At 44.7% G+C, this 17,665-nt stretch overlaps 1 protein-coding gene across 2 annotated transcripts in view; it reads left to right on the forward strand.

Annotated features, from left to right (window-relative positions):
* The window catches only part of LOC115106727 (double C2-like domain-containing protein alpha), a 79,828-nt gene that overhangs the window by 34,290 nt on the left and 27,873 nt on the right, over positions 1–17,665 (forward strand). For both annotated transcript variants that reach the window (XM_029629738.2, XM_029629739.2), the window contains exons 2-5: positions 5,523–5,878; positions 6,387–6,466; positions 9,401–9,475; positions 9,743–9,852. In XM_029629738.2, the coding sequence (XP_029485598.1) occupies positions 5,527–5,878; positions 6,387–6,466; positions 9,401–9,475; positions 9,743–9,852 (617 nt within the window). In that variant the 5' untranslated portion in view covers positions 5,523–5,526. The remainder of the gene's footprint in view (positions 1–5,522; positions 5,879–6,386; positions 6,467–9,400; positions 9,476–9,742; positions 9,853–17,665) is intronic.

Here is a 17,665-nt window from a genome sequence, read left to right on the forward strand (position 1 = left end):
AGCATGGAGGTGGAAACATCATTCTTTGGGGAAGCTTTCCTGCAAGGAGGACAGGACGACTGCACCGTATTGAGGGGAGGACGGATGGGGCCATGTATCGCGAGATCTTGACCAACAACCTCCTTCCCTCAGTAAGAGCATTGAAGATGGGTCGTGGCTGGGTCTTCCAGCATGACAACGACCCGAAACACACAGCCAGGGCAACTAAGGAGTGGCTCCGTAAGAAGCATCTCAAGGTCCTGGAGTGGCCTAGCCAGTCTCCAGACCTGAACCCAATAGAACATCTTTGGAGGGAGACGAAAGTCCGTATTGCCCAGCGACAGCCCCGAAACCTGAAGGATCTGGAGAAGGTCTGTATGGAGGTGTGGGCCAAAATCCCTGCTGCAGTGTGTGCAAACCTGGTCAAGAACTACAGGAAACGTATGATCTCTATAATTGCAAACAAAGGTTTCTGTACCAAATATTTGTTTCTGCTTTTCTGATGTATCAAATACTTATGTCATGCAATTAAAAATCATACAATGTGATTTTCTGGATTTTGTTTTAGATTCCGTCTCTCACAGTTGAAGTGTACCTATGATAAAAAATTACAGACCTCTACATGCTTTGTAAGTAGGAAAACCTGCAAAATCGGCAGTGTATCAAATACTTGTTCTCCCCTCTGTATGTGGGGGATATTTAAAAATAGGTTTCAATTGAGGGTCAATACCAATAATGTACCAGTGCTTCCTGATACTGTCCTTAAATGCCTTCCCCAATGGTGAGTATTGGGTAAAGCATGATGGGACATGTTCTGATTTTTCTTTGTCTTTTGGTTGAAGGCTTTCCAACTGTGTTAAACCTTCAAAAAGACAAACAAGCGTAAAAAGTTTGACCGTGATACTGCGGACTACAAGGAGTAGAAGGTATATTTTTGGAGGGATGGCCGGAGACTGGAGTGCCAATTGGCACTCCCCCACAAGCAAGCTGGAATGGTATATGCCAGCCCAGCCATAATCCTAGAGGGCCATTAATGTGGTGATCAACCAACTCCCTCACATCTGACTCCAGTGGCCAATCCAGAGCCGGAACGTCTTCTTTTTTGGGGAATCCCGATGGACGACGTCATCGAATAGGCCGTCATCACGACCACAGCCAACCCTGCGTCCCCGCAAGAAATGCAGGAGAGGACTACGTACGAAGACGGTAACACCCGAAATCCCCACACCACACATGGAGCAAAAGACACACCTGTTGGACATGTTCATCTGTCCTAGGTAAGGGATAATTTTCCCAACATCTCAGGCCAAGGACTTTGATACAGTTATAGACTTTTAAAAGTTTCCTCAGTTTGAGATTGGCTAAGTTCCCTATGCACTTGCCAATGTTAATCTATTGAACTATATTAGTAACCAGACAGGAAACAGTGCTAATGTTTTTCCCATTGATAACCTGAATGACAATGAACCTGACTCTCGCCCTGAGGACATGACAAGGGAAAATACATATTTTAAGGGGAAAAGCACATTTTTACCACCTAAAAGACAACCCTTGAAACATATTGCCTCCTAGATAAGAAAGATGTACATAATCTCCTGGCTAAGAAAAAAAGAAGGTATTCCACAATATGTCCAAAGCAGAGAAAGAATCTCTTAAGGAACTGAAAAATAAAGGACCAAACTAATCAATTCAAGTCTCTGACAAAATGTATGAATGAAGGAGAAATTGCAAAGACCAAATGAGTTTATGAAAGTTGACTGCCCAACCACACCTGTATTAATACTCTCTACCCAAAATTCACAAGAGCATGACACCACCTATACCAGGCAGGCCCACTGTGAGTAGTAATGGATCTCTGACAGATAATATCTCTACCTTTGTAGACCATTTTGTGAAACTCTGGGCGATCTCCCTCCCCACGTATACTAGAGACTATTGATTTGATACATTTTTGGAAATCTGTGGACCATATACCTGAAAATTCTATTGTGTACTTTTGATGTTACCAGTCTATATACTAACATCCCCCATCAGGGCGGCCTAGGGGCCCTCAAGTTCTACCTCAATGAACGTCCCACTAATGCTGTACCCAGCACCAATTGTACTGTGGACTTGGCTGAACTGGTACTAACCTCCAACTATTTTATTTTCAGGGAGACTTTTTCCTTCAGACCAAAGGGACAGCGATGGGGAGCACTATGGCTCCCAATTATGCTCTCCTATATCTAGGAATGTTTGAAAAACAGGTGGTGCTGAATCCAGACCGTAACCCTTTTCTCCCCAATATTCTCCTAATTTAGAGATATTTGGATGACATTTGTGATCTATACAGGCGCCCAGGAAGAACTTTTGGAATTCCCAGATGCATACCACATCGAATAAACAATAGTTTAATATCCCAACAAGGGTAGGCAATAGACAGGTAAAGGCAGGCAGGGGTCAGTAAACCAGAGGTGGGGCAACAGTACTTGGCGGCAGGCAGACTCGGCGTCAGGAAGAGGTTGGTAATCCAGAGGTGGGCAACGGTACAGGTCGGCAGGCAGGCTCAGGGGCAGGCAGAGTGGTCAGACAGGCGGGCTCAGAGTCAGGACAGGGTCAAAAGCAGGAGGGCGAGAAAAGAGAAACTGGAAAAAGCAGGAGCTGAGACACAAAACTCTGGTTGGCTTAAACAAACGGCGACAGGGTAGCCTAGTGGTTAGAGCGTTGGACTAGTAACCGAAAGGTTGCAAGTTCGAATCCCCGAGCTGACATGGTACAAATCTGTCGTTCTGCCCCTGAACAGGCAGTTAACCCACTGTTCCTAGGCCGTCATTGAAAATAAGAATTTGTTCTTAACTGACTTGCCTAGTAAAATAAAGGTAAAATAAAAAATTTAAAAAAACACAATGAACTGGCAACAGACTAGCAGAGAACACAGGTCTAAAAACACAGGGGATAAAGGGGAAGATGGGTGACACCTGGAGGCGGGTGGAGACAATCACAAAGACAGGTGAAACAGATCAGGGTGTGACACTTACCTAAAGACTATGAATTAACACCTTCACTTCACCATTAACTATGACCTATCACAAATCAGTTTTCTTGATGTGAAGGTTATTAAGGACGAACCCTCCCTCTACAGATCTCTATAGGAAACCTACGGACAGAAATACCCTCCTTAGAGGTAACAGCTTTCATCCACGTCCACTTTTTAAAAGTCTCCCTATAAGTCAATTCAGTCGTATCAGAAGAATATGCAGCTCTGATGCTTCTTATCAGAAACAGACCACGGACCTCACACAAAGATTTAAGGAAAGGGGGTACAAAAGACAATTGGGTAAAACATGCCAATGATTGTTTTGAAGGTTTAACACAAAAGTCAAAGAAAAATCAGAACATGGCCAATCGTGCTTTACCCAATACTCACTATTGGGGAAGACATTTAAGGACAGTATCAGGAAACACGGGTACATTATTGATACTGACCCTCAATTGAAACCCATTTTTAAATATCCCCCACGCATGGGTTTTAAAAGACCCCCAACGTGAGGGATATTGTGGTTAAATCTGATTACCCACCAGAGAAAAGGGAAACGTTTTTGGACAAGGTTCTGGAGGGTAATTACAAATGTAATTACCCACAGGACAAAGATTTAAGATCAAGGGCCTTTAAGATCAAGGGCCTGATTTCCTGCATTTCCACCAATATTATTTACATGTTGAAATGTCCTTGTGGTCTGTCTTACATAGGGAAAACCCATAGAAGCCTTAAGACACGGATCAGTGAGCACCGACAGGTGAGACAAAAATCCAGTTACTTCTCATTTTGTACAAGCTGGACATCCTATTAGCTCTCTGAGATAAATTGGAATAGAAATGGTCAAGATGTCACACAGAGGAGAGGACATTGAGAGGAAACTTCTTCAAAGGGAATCCTTCTGGATCCACAGGCTCAACACACTGTCTCCTCTTGGCCTTAATGAGGAGTTTGACTTGGAACTGTTTCTATAGTTTCAATATGTCTAAATAGTTGTTTAAAAAAATCCAAATTGAATATTGTAAGTATATTACTGTAAATATTGATCACATTCCCTGTGTATGATCATATATTTTGATACATTGAATGTTAATATTGTGAAAATATATATTTTTAAAGAATTTACCTCCTGTTTTAGGAAGTGATGTCACTGAGTACTGCCCCTATACGTATATAGGACCTTCCACCCCCACCGGGGATATGGATGCCTGATGAAGACCTAAGGGTCGAAACGTTGTTAATACATTTCACCTGGGAGCATGAGCAGCAGTGTTTTCCATGAGTTTGCCTACAACTCCAGCTCCTGCGGAAAGTACCTGGATGTGCGTATGTTCTTATTAAATACACTTTGGATGGTGTATCAATACACCCAGTCACTGCAAAGATACAGGCATCCTTCCTAACTCAGTTGCCGGAGAGGAAGGAAACTGCCCAGGGATTTCGCTGTGAGGCCAAAGGTGAAAACAGTTAGAGTTTAATGCCTGTGATAGGAAAAAACTGAGGATGGATCCACAACTTTGTAGTTACTCCACAATACTAACCTAATTGACTGAGTGAAAAGAAGGACGCCTGTACAAATCACAATTATTCCACAACATGCATCCTGTTTGTAACAAGGCACTAAAGTAATACTACACAATGTTTTGCAAAACAATAAACATTTTGTCCTGAATAGAAAAAGTGTTATGTTTGGAGCAAATCCAATGCAACACATTACTGAGTACCACTCTCCATATTTTCAAGCATAGTGGTGGCTGCATCATGTTATGGGTATGCTTGTAATTGTTTTTCAGGATAAAAAATAAACGGAATGGATTTGAGCACGGGCAAAATCCTAGAGGAAAATCTGGTTCCGTCTGCTTTCCACCAGACACTGGAAGATTAGTTCACCTTTCAGCAGGATAATAACCTGAAACACAAGGCCAAGTCAACACTGGAGTTGCTTACCAAGAAGACAGTGATTGTTCCTGAGTGACCAAGTTACAGTTTTGACCTAAATCTGCTTGAAATCTATGGCAAGACCTGAAAATGGTTGTCTAGCATTGATCAACAACCAAATTTGGCAGAGCTTGAAGAATTTTGAAAAGAATAATGAGCAAATGTTGCGCAATCCAGGTGTAGAAATCGCTAAAACTCACTGCTGTAATCATCGCCAAAAGTGTATTGACTCATGAATGCGTATCTAACATGAATACTTATCTAATGAATATATACTGTATGTGTTTTATTTTTCATATATTTTTTTACAAATGTTAATGTTGTTAGTATTTTGTGTAGATCGTTGACAAAAAATGACAATTAAATCCATTTTAATCCCACTTTGTAACACAACAAAATGTGGAAACTTACACTGAATCTCTTGATACGTACAACCCCGGGACTGAGTTGGAAAACACAAAGTGGTTAGATGGAAAAAAGGATCAGATGTCATCAAAGACTAAGTACCACAACTGAATATATCCTCAAGGTCAATATCATGATTTGTGTCTATTCCCTGACTATAACAACTGTTTCTTTCCCCCTCCAGCCCTATGACTGTGCGAAAGGGAAACAAGCGCCTGACCATCTCCATCCAGGAACACATGGCCATTGACGTCTGTCCCGGGCCAATCCGCCCCATACGACAGATCTCTGCCTACTTTCCCCGCCTCTCGCCCACTTCCTCCGTCTCTGAGTTGAATCCAGCCAATCCATCTGGGTTTCCCTCCACCCTCAGCCCCAGCAGCGGAGGAGGGGCAGTAGGGGGAGGAGGAGGGGGCGGCGGTGGCCTGTTGTCCCCACTGTTGGCGGGGGCAACGGGAGACGGCGGAGGGGGCACGTTGTCGGCCATGGGTAGCATGGACACATCCATCGAGATTGACAGCTGTGACAGCGATGACAGCAGTGAGTGGAAGGGTTATGGAGTGGAGTATCAGAGTGGAGCAACAGGGTAGAGTAATGCAGTACATACCCAGGGTGGAGTAAGTGGGTCGCACAGGGTGGAGTAAGTGGGTGTAGAAACACAGTGGAGTAACAGAGTGGAGTAAGAGGGTAGAGTAATTGAGTGGAGTAATGGGGTGGACTAACAGGGTGACGTAACAGAGGGGAATAACAGAGGGAAGTAATAGGGTAAAGAAACAGAGTGGAACAACGGGGTGGAGTAACATGATGGAGTTAACAGGGCGAAATTACAGAGTGGAGTAACAGAGTGAAGTGACAGAGTAGAGTAACACGGATGGAGTAACATGGTGGCGTAACGGAGTAACAAGGATAAAGTATCAGGGTGTACAAAAATAAAGTAACATGGTTGAGTAATGAAGTGAAGTAATGGGGTGGAGACCAGAACCATAACATAGATTTGTGGGATAAAGGAATCATACATTAAAGTTGTATTTCTGTTACTGTCTTTCAGCCGCCTTGGGAACTTTGGAGTTTGACCTGCTGTATGAGCGAGCCACCAGCTCCTTACACTGCACCGTAATCAAAGCCAAGGTAGCTACACTCAAACCCAGAGTCTCAGAGAAACTGTTCTCTCCAAGCATCTCTCTCTATCATCCACCTGCCACTAGTGGTGGAAAAAGTACCCAATTGTCATACTTGAGTAAAAGTAAAGATACCTTAATAGAAAATGACTCAAGTAAATTGAAAGTCACCCAGTAAAATACTACTTGAGTAAAAGTCTAAAAGTATTTGGTTTTAAATATACTTACTGTAAGTATCAAAAGTAAATGTAATTGCTAAAATATACTTAAGTATCAAAAGTAAAAGCATAATCATTTGTAATTCCTTATATAAAGCAAACCAGATGGCATTATTTTTTAAATATTTTTAAAAAATTTACGGATAGCCAGGGACACATTGGCGGACTCACTGTTTAGTGAGTCTGCCAGATCAAAGGCAGAGGGATGACCAGGGACGTTCTCTGTTTAGTGAGTCCACCAGATCAGAGGCGGTAGGGATGACCAGGGACGTTCTCTGTTTAGTGAGTTCACCAGATCAGAGGCAGTAGGGATGATCAGGGACGTTCTCTGTTTAGTGAGTCCACCAGATCAGAGGTGGTAGGGATGACCAGGGACGTTCTCTGTTTAGTGAGTCCACCAGATCAGAGGCAGTAGGGATGACTAGGGACGTTCTCTATTTAGTGAGTCCACCAGATCAGAGGCAGTAGGGATGACCAGGGACGTTCTCTGTTTAGTGAGTCCACCAGATCAGAGGCAGTAGGGATGACTAGGGACGTTCTCTATTTAGTGAGTCCACCAGATCAGAGGCAGTAGGGATGACCAGGGACGTTCTCTTGGTATGTGCTTGAATTGGACCATTTTCCTGTTAAGAATTCAAAATGTAATGAGTACTTTTAGGAGTCAGGGAAAATGTTTGGTGTAAAAAGTACATACTTTTCTTTAGGAATGTCGTGAAGTAATATTAAAAGTTGTCAAAAATATAAATAGTAAAGTAAAGTACAGGTACCTCAAAAAACGACTTGAGTATTACTTTAAAGTATTTTTTACTTTACTTTACACCACTGCCTGCCACCCTCTTTTCTACCCTCAGCATGGAGCTCCCTTTCTACCCCCCAACCCACCTCTTGTTTCAAAACACAACACACCACCCCACTCCTCTCTCTCCACAGTATACCTGCCCAGTGTTGGGCAGATTACTTGAAAAATGTAGTCTGTTACTGATAACAGTTACATGACAATGAAGTAATCAGTAATATAATCGTTTGGATCACTCAAAATGAGTAACGTAATCTGAATACTTTTGGATTACGTTCACTTCTATCACCCCGACATATTTAAAAATGTTTTAAAAGTTTGTACCTAATGTAGCATTATTTAATTTAATAATATGACTTCCAAATTTCCAAATTGGGGACTTGTGTGAGAGCATGACGTCCTATAATTCACTAATTTACCGCCTGGTGATGGCCCGCCAAAACTCCAACATTTCAAAGAGCTTGTTCACTAAAAGCACGTTGTAAATCCTTTTCAAAATTTCACAGTATTATTCCAACCTCATAGCGTGGAAATATATATAAACACAGGTAAATCAAGTTTTTGAATGCACCGGGCCTTTAATCTAACATGTCCAAGCAGGAATGCATGATTCCGGGTATTTTTATTTGAAAATTTAAACAGCGATTGTCATGAATGTTGGGTTTGACTATATTAGGCAATTGGTGCTACGATTTTATTATCGAAACAGGGTTCCAGACTTTTCTTATTTTTTTGTTCACTAGATTAGTGTCTACATCTCTTTGGACACTAATATTCCATAGGTTAATTCATTTGGGGCTAATTCAGCACCTGAGGAAGTGGTTAGTTAGATAATATAGCCTAGCCCAGCTTTCCCCAAATCTGGTCCTGAAGACCCCGAAGGGGTGCACATTTAGTTTTTTGCCCTAGCACTACATAGCTGATTAAAATAATCAAAGCTTAATGATGAGTTTATTATTTGTTTCAGCTGTGAAGAGTTAGGGACAAAAAATACCGTTGGGGTCACTGGGACATAGTTTGGGAAACGCCAGCCTAATATTTAGGCTACTAATAGTTAGCCGTGTAATTGATATCAGTAAATGTAATGAATAGGCCTATGCACTCACTCACCTTGAATGGCTGACGTGAGTATCCTTTGATAAATAACTTTCTGACCAAAAGAAAGCTGGGACCCTCTTTTACAGTAACAACAGTTGTTGCTTTCAAGACATTGCGCAATAAATAAATTGCAAGAAAAACAATCACGACAAAAATGATCCCGCAATGGAGCACACAAAGAGAGAGAGAGAGAGAGAGAGAGAGAGAGAGAGAGAGAGAGAAGAGAGAGAGAGAGAGTGAAAGTGGACTGCGACAAAGCAGTCTGATTGACTGGGAAGGCCAGGTGTAAATGTTATGGAAGTCTTGCCTATTCATTCAATCAGTTTGAATACAAAAGAAGCCATCCACTGTTGATGGGTAATCGGCAGAACACTATGATATTTGAGAGCATGTTAGAATCTTGAGGGTGCTCTAAATGACAGCAACGCTGACAAAGTTTTATCAATTTTCCCCCTTGATACTAAGTAATCCCAAATGTAGTCAAATGTTTTTAAGAATGTAACTGTAATCAGATTTTTTTGTTGTATTTGCGCTGATTAAAGTTACTTGACATTTGCATTCGGATTACGCAATCCCCGTTACATGTAATCCTGTACTACCCTGTCCCCTCCCCCTCTACCATTATTATCCTCTACTACAGTAAGATAGATGTTTGGTGAGGTTTCATAATGAATTGTTCATATGCCCACCCGTGTAGGGCTTCGACTGTGCACAATCGATGTTGTCAGTTGGACTTGATATTCTCTCTCCTCCCCACCACATGCTCTACCCCCCCTCTTTCTCCCTCTCGCTATCCTCTTTCTTTCTTTCCCCATCCCCCTCTACCTCTAAGGGTCTGAAGCCGATGGATTTCAATGGCCTGGCCGATCCTTACGTCAAGCTGCACCTGCTCCCAGGAGCCTGCAAGGTCCACTGTTGTTATTAGCACACATTACATACAGTGTGTTGATATAGCCTTATCATCAAACGTCACATTTATTTTGCACCTATTAAGAGTTTTTACACATAATCGTTGTCGGAGTAGGGAAATCCCTTGCCACTGGTTATTTATTATTGACACGGTTATCCTGTACCATGAAATGTTTCCCAAATAGGTTGGCACTTTGCCCATTAGGGCCAATGTAAATGGGTATGGGTTTTAACCCTGCTTTGTTGTGATCTTCAACACTCCCAGGCGAACAAACTGAAGACTAAGATCGTGCACAACACCCTGAACCCTGTGTGGAATGAAAGACTCACCTACCTGGGCATCACAGAGGAGGACATGTACAGAAAGACACTCAGGTAAGTGTTATACTTGGGCAGGGTTGAAAAGTAGATTTAAGTTGTCCAACTGACTAGGTATTTCCTTTCCCTATTCATTCAATAGGATCTCTGTGGACCTAGTCGTAAAGATTTGTCATTTCACTTAGAAAGTGTTTTACCTAATATTGTGGCATAAACACAGCCAGTCATGATGTTTTCATCTGATTGTCAAACAATCACTTCAAAGGGCTCCTTTGCTATACTACCTACGCACATTCATCCACTCGCGACATATTTCCAGTGGTGATTGGAAAGAGACATCTGATGCTGCTGGAGGACGGTCATGGCCTGGAATATGACATTTTAATGCAATTGGCCTAAGAGCATTTTTGACCTCTATTGGATGTAGAAACTAAGTGACTTGTTAGAATTAATTCTGAAAATAATATTGTCACATTATTTTAGATTGATTCCCGAGTGGGGCAGTGATCTAAGGATCTAAGGCACTGCATCTCAGTGCTAGATGCGTTATTACAGACACCCTGGTTCGAATCCAGACTGTATCACAACCGACCTTGATTGGGAGTCCCATAGGGCGGCACACAATTGACCCAGCATCGTCCGGGTTTGGCCGGTGTAGGCCGTCATTGTAAATAAGAATTAGTTCTTAACTGACTTGCCTAGTTAAATAAAGATTAAATTAAAAATGTAAAAATACTTGAAACTGTCTGTCTGTCTGTCTGTCTGTCTGTCTGTCTGTCTGTCTGTCTGTCTGTCTGTCTGTCTGTCTGTCTGTCTGTCTGTCTGTCTGCCCTGTGACTCATTATTTTCTCATTGAATGTAATGCATTAACAAAAACGTCTACCATATGACAGTCATCTTTTCCCATTGAAAAAAACATGAACCATTTGACACCTACATTTTCCCACTGAATGCAATGTATTGACAAAGACAATATATTGTCATGTTTTCCTTTTTCCAAAACAGGCTGTAACGATAAATAATGCTTTAATAGACTACAGTTTTCTTGACCTATTGTGATAGGCTTTTACCGTTACGGTGTACCCCCACTATTTATTTTGCTGGGACGTCGTACTGGACGTACCGCCTTACGTTCACCGCTGTACTCTGGGTTCCCTTTCTATTTCTGTCCTCTTTGCTCTCTCTCTCACTCTCTCACACAGACAGACAGACAGACAGACAGACAGACAGACAGACAGACAGACAGACAGACAGACAGACAGACAGACAGACACAAACATTTACATTTAAGTCATTTAGCAGACGCTCTTATCCAGAGCGACTTACAAATTGGTGCATTCACCTTATGACATCCAGTGGAACAGTAGTGCATCTAAATCTTTTAAGGGGGGTGAGAGGGATTACTTTATCCTATCCTAGGTATTCCTTAAAGAGGTGGGGTTTCAGGTGTCTCCGGAAGGTGGTGATTGACTCCGCTGTCCTGGCGTCGTGAGGGAGTTTGTTCCACCATTGGGGGGCCAGAGCAGCGAACAGTTTTGACTGGGCTGAGCGGGAACTGTACTTCCTCAGTGGTAGGGAGGCGAGCAGGCCAGAGGTGGATGAACGCAGTGCCCTTGTTTGGGTGTAGGGCCTGATCAGAGCCTGGAGGTACTGAGGTGCCGTTCCCCTCACAGCTCCGTAGGCAAGCACCATGGTCTTGTAGCGGATGCGAGCTTCAACTGGAAGCCAGTGGAGAGAGCGGAGGAGCGGGGTGACGTGAGAGAACTTGGGAAGGTTGAACACCAGACGGGCTGCGGCGTTCTGGATGAGTTGTAGGGGTTTAATGGCACAGGCAGGGAGCCCAGCCAACAGCGAGTTGCAGTAATCCAGACGGGAGATGACGAGTGCCTGGATTAGGACCTGCGCCGCTTCCTGTGTGAGGCAGGGTCGTACTCTGCGGATGTTGTAGAGCATGAACCTACAGGAACGGGCCACCGCCTTGATGTTAGTTGAGAACGACAGGGTGTTGTCCAGGATCACGCCAAGGTTCTTAGCGCTCTGGGAGGAGGACACAATGGAGTTGTCAACCGTGATGGCAAGATCATGGAACGGGCAGTCCTTCCCCGGGAGGAAGAGCAGCTCCGACTTGCCGAGGTTCAGCTTGAGGTGGTGATCCGTCATCCACACTGATATGTCTGCCAGACATGCAGAGATGCGATTCGCCACCTGATCATCAGAAGGGGGAAAGGAGAAGATTAATTGTGTGTCGTCTGCATAGCAATGATAGGAGAGACCATGTGAGGTTATGACAGAGCCAAGTGACTTGGTGTATAGCGAGAATAGGAGAGGGCCTAGAACAGAGCCCTGGGGGACACCAGTGGTGAGAGCACGTGGTGTGGAGACGGATTCTCGCCACGCCACCTGGTAGGAGCGACCTGTCAGGTAGGACGCAATCAAGCGTGGGCCGCGCCGGAGATGCCCAACTCGGAGAGGGTGGAGAGGAGGATCTGATGGTTCACAGTATCGAAGGCAGCCGATAGGTCTAGAAGGATGAGAGCAGAGGAGAGAGAGTTAGCTTTAGCAGTGCGGAGCGCCTCCGTGATACAGAGAAGAGCAGTCTCAGTTGAATGACTAGTCTTGAAACCTGACTGATTTGGATCAAGAAGGTCATTCTGAGAGAGATAGCGGGAGAGCTGGCCAAGGACGGCACGTTCAAGAGTTTTGGAGAGAAAAGAAAGAAGGGATACTGGTCTGTAGTTGTTGACATCGGAGGGATCGAGTGTAGGTTTTTTCAGAAGGGGTGCAACTCTCGCTCTCTTGAAGACGGAAGGGACGTAGCCAGCGGTCAGGGATGAGTTGATGAGCGAGGTGAGGTAAGGAGAAGGTCTCCGGAAATGGTCTGGAGAAGAGAGGAGGGGATAGGGTCAAGCGGGCAGGTTGTTGGGCGGCCGGCCGTCACAAGACGCGAGATTTCATCTGGAGAGAGGGGGAGAAAGAGGTCAGAGCACAGGGTAGGGCAGTGTGAGCAGAACCAGCGGTGTCGTTTGACTTAGCAAACGAGGATCGGATGTCGTCGACCTCCTTTTCAAAATGGTTGACGAAGTCATCTGCAGAGAGGGAGGAGGGGGAGGGGGAGGAGGATTCAGGAGGGAGGAGAAGGTTGCAAAGAGCTTCCTAGGGTTAGAGGCAGATGCTTGGAATTTAGAGTGGTAGAAAGTGGCTTTAGCAGCAGAGAGAGAAGAGGAAAATGTAGAGAGGAGGGAGTGAAAGGATGTCAGGTCCGCAGGGAGGCGAGTTTTCCTCCATTTCCGCTCGGCTGCCCGGAGCCCTGTTCTGTGAGCTCGCAATGAGTCGTTGAGCCACGGAGCGGGAGGGGAGGACCGAGCCGGCCTGGAGGATAGGGGACATAGAGAGTCAAAGGATGCAGAAAGGGAGGAGAGGAGGGTTGAGGAGGCAGAATCAGGAGATAGGTTGGAGAAGGTTTGAGCAGAGGGAAGAGATGATAGGATGGAAGAGGAGAGAGTAGCGGGGGAGAGAGAGCGAAGGTTGGGACGGCGCGATACCATCCGAGTAGGGGCAGTGAGGGAAGTGTTGGATGAGAGCGAGAGGGAGAAGGATACAAGGTAGTGGTCGGAGACTTGGAGGGGAGTTGCAATGAGGTTAGTGGAAGAACAGCATCTAGTAAAGATGAGGTCGAGCGTATTTCCTGCCTTGTGAGTAGGGGGAAGGTGAGAGGGTGAGGTCAAAAGAGGAGAGGAGTGGAAAGAAGGAGGCAGAGAGGAATGAGTCAAAGGTAGACGTGGGGAGGTTAAAGTCGCCCAGAACTGTGAGAGGTGAGCCGTCCTCAGGAAAGGAGCTTATCAAGGCATCAAGCTCATTGATGAACTCTCCGAGGGAACCTGGAGGGCGATAAATGATAAGGATGTTAAGCTTGAAAGGGCTGGTAACTGTGACAGCATGGAATTCAAAGGAGGCGATAGACAGATGGGTAAGGGGAGAAAGAGAGAATGACCACTTGGGAGAGATGAGGATCCCGGTGCCACCACCCCGCTGACCAGAAGCTCTCGGGGTGTGCGAGAACACGTGGGCAGACGAAGAGAGAGCAGTAGGAGTAGCAGTGTTGTCTGTGGTGATCCATGTTTCCGTCAGTGCCAAGAAGTCGAGGACTGGAGGGAGGCATAGGCTGAGATGAACTCTGCCTTGTTGGCCGCAGATCGGCAGTTCCAGAGGCTACCGGAGACCTGGAACTCCACGTGGGTCGTGCGCGCTGGGACCACCAGATTAGGGTGGCCGCGGCCACGCGGTGTGGAGCGTTTGTATGGTCTGTGCAGAGCGGAGAGAACAGGGATAGACAGACACATAGTTGACAGGCTACACAAGAGGCTACGCTAATGCAAAGGAGATTGGAATGACAAGTGGACTACACGTCTCGAGTGTTCAGAAAGTTAAGCTTACGTAGCAAGAATCTTATTGACTAAAATGATTAAAATGATACAGTACTGCTGAAGTAGGCTAGCTGGCAGAGGCTGCGTTGTTGACTATGTAGGCTAGCTGGCAGTGTCTGCGTTGTTGACACTACACTAATCAAGTCGTTCTGTTGAGTGTAATGGTTTCTACTGTGCTACTGTGCTGCTATTCGGGGCTAGCTGGCTAGCTAGCAGTGTTGATTTACGTTACGTTGCGTTAAAAGAACGACAATAGCTGGCTAGCTAACCTAGAAAATCGCTCAAGACTACACAATTATCTTTGATACAAAGACGGCTATGTAGCTAGCTATGTAGCTAGCTACGATCAAACAAATCAAGCCGCTGTACTGTAATGAAATGAAAAATGTGATACTACCTGTGGAGCGAAGCGAAATGCGACCGGATTGTTGAGTGCGGAAGTTCTGTTACGTTAAGGACGACAAATAGCTGGCTAGCTAACCTCGGTAAATTAAGATAATCACTCTAAAACTACACACTCTAAACTACACAATTATCTTGGATACGAAGACAGCAAAGACAACTATGTAGCTAGCTAACACTACACTAATCAAGTCGTTCAGTTAAGTGTAAGTTGTGCTGCTAATCGGTAGACGGTGGACTAGCTAACGTTAGACGTTAGCTAGCTAGCTAGCTGCAGGGCGGTGTAGACTGCGTTAGGACGACGAAATACGATAATTACGCAATTATCTATGATACAAAGACGGCTATGTAGCTAGCTAAGAAGAAAAATTGCTAAGATTAGACAAATCAAACCGTTGTACTATAATGAAATGTAATGAAATGTAATACTACCTGCGGACCGAGTGCAGATGCGACCGCTCGCTCCAACCCGGAAGTTGGATCACGCCCGGAAGTTGGAACAAACAAACAAACAAACAAACAAACAAACACACTTTCTTTTTCATTTCTCAGTGTCTGTATAACTCTCATCTGCATGTTTTGTCAACCCCTTTTCTGTCTTCCCCTCCTCTCTTTCTCTCCCCTCCCTCCCTCTCCCTCACCGCATCCTTCACTATCACTCACTCCCTCTCTCTCTCTCTCTCTGTCCCCTCCATCTCTCGCCCTCCCTCCCTTTCCTGCTCCTCCCTCCCTATCTCCCTCTCTCCCTCACTCCCTTCCGCCTTCCCTCTCTCTCTTCAGCTGCAGTGACAGATTGAGGTCGGAGTCATCACCAGGGGTTATTTAAGTTCATTGACCCCTCCCCCAGAAGTGACGAAAGCCTCAGATTGTTCGTCTGGGTGACTTCAAGCCGCACGTGGGAGACGCAGTTGTATAGAATAGACTATCAATCTCCTGCGGGAAATTAGATTGTCACCAGCATGAGAGAAAATGTCTGCATCGAAAAATAGTGCCCTATGTAGGGAATAGGGTGCCATTTTGGCACTGTATTAAATCATATATATATATAAACTCAGTAAAAAAAAGAAACGTCCATTTTCCAGGACCGTGTCTTTCAAAGATAATGCGTAAAAATCCAAATAACTTCACAGATCTTCATTGCAAAGGGTTTAAACACTGTTTCCCATGCTTGTTTAATGAACCATAAACAATTAATGAACATATACCTGTGGAACTGTCGTTAAGACACTAACAGCTTACAGACGGTAGGCAATTAAGGTCACACTTACGAAAACTTAGGACACTAGAGGCCTTTCTACTGACTCTGAAAAACACCAAAAGACAGATGCCCAGGGTCCCTGCTCATCTGCATGAACGTGCCTTAGATATGCTGCAAGGAGGCATGAGGACTGCAGATGTGGCCAGGGCAATAAATTGCAATGTCCGTACTGTGAGACACCTAAGACAGCGCTACAGGGAGACAGGACAGACAGCTGATCGTCCTCGCAGTGGTAGACCACGTGTAACAACACCTGCACAGGATTGGTACATCCGAACATCACACCTGGACTTGTAGGCCTGTTGTAAGGCAGGTCCTTACCAGACATCACCGGCAACAACATCACCTATGGGCACAAACCCACCGTCGCTGGACCAGACAGGACTGGCAAAAAGGGCTCTTCTCTGACGAGTCGCGGTTTTGTCTCACCAGAGGTTATGGTCGGATTCGCGTTTATCATCGAAGGAATGAGCGTTACACCGAGGCCTGTACTCTGGAGCGGGATCGATTTGGAGGTGGAGGGTCTGTCATGGTCTGGGGCGGTGTGTCACAGCATCATCGGACTGAGCTTGTTGTCAATGTAGGCAATCTCAACGCTGTGCGTTACAGGGAAGACATCCTCCTTCCTCATGTGGTACCCTTCCTACAGGCTATATAATAGTAATTATATACATCACAGAAGACTGAAATGTATTTTGAAAAACATAATTCCACATTGACATTATGGGGTATTGTGTGTATACCAGAGACAAAAAAAATCGCAAATTAATAAATTTTACAAAGCAAAATGTGGAAAAAGTCAAGAGGTGTGAATACTTTCTGAAGGCATTGTATAGAGATGAATGAGATATATTGATGCATGGACATTATGGAGTTGGTCCCCCTTTTTCTGTAATAACAGCCTCCACTATTCTGGGAAGGTTTTGCATGTTGGAACATTGCTGCTGGCACTTGTTTTCATTTAGCAACAAGAACATTAGTGAGGTCGGCCACTGATGTTGGGAGATTAGGCCTGGCTCACAGTCAGCGTTCCAATTCACCCCAAAGCTGTTCAATGGGGTTGAGGTCAGGGCTCTGTACAGGCCAGTCAAGTTCTTACACACCAATCTTAACAAACCATTTCTGTATGGAGCTCGCTTTGTGCACAGGGGCATTGTAATGCTGAAACAGGAAAGGGCCTTCCCCAAACTGTTGCCACAAAGTTGAAAGCACAGAATCATCTAGAAAGTCATTGTATGCTGTACCGTTGTATGGTCATTCTACTGACAATGTTTGTCTATGGAGATCGCATGCCTGTTTGCTCGATTTTATATACGTCAGCAACGGGTGTGGCTGAAATTGCTGAATCCACTAATTTGAAGGGCTGTCCACATACCTTTGTATAAATAGTGTACGTTAATTTGCATGTTTGGTTTGATTGGTGTATTTCACTGATTGAAGCATCTTCATTTAAATAAATTATTTCACTGATTGAAGCTTCGGGTTGTGCCACTCTCCCAGTGCGAGGATTAAATTCAAACAGCCTTTTATCACCGCTACAGACATTGTGTTCGCCAAGGAGCTGAAAATGTCAGCCACCATCACGGTAATAGGAAATTGATCATGTATTCTGTGGGCAATAGAGTGTCGCTCCCTTCCTCCCCCCTCCATTTTTGTCTGCTTCTCTCTCTCTGTTTCACTGACTCCCTATCTGCCTCCCCGCTATCTCTCTCTCTCTCTCTCTCTCTCTCTCTCTCTCTCCTTCCCTCCTCTCTCTCTCTCTCTGTGTCTCTGTCTGGGTCTCTCT

Source organism: Oncorhynchus nerka, linkage group LG23 (assembly GCF_034236695.1).
Source record: "Oncorhynchus nerka isolate Pitt River linkage group LG23, Oner_Uvic_2.0, whole genome shotgun sequence".
NCBI lineage: Eukaryota > Metazoa > Chordata > Actinopteri > Salmoniformes > Salmonidae > Oncorhynchus > Oncorhynchus nerka.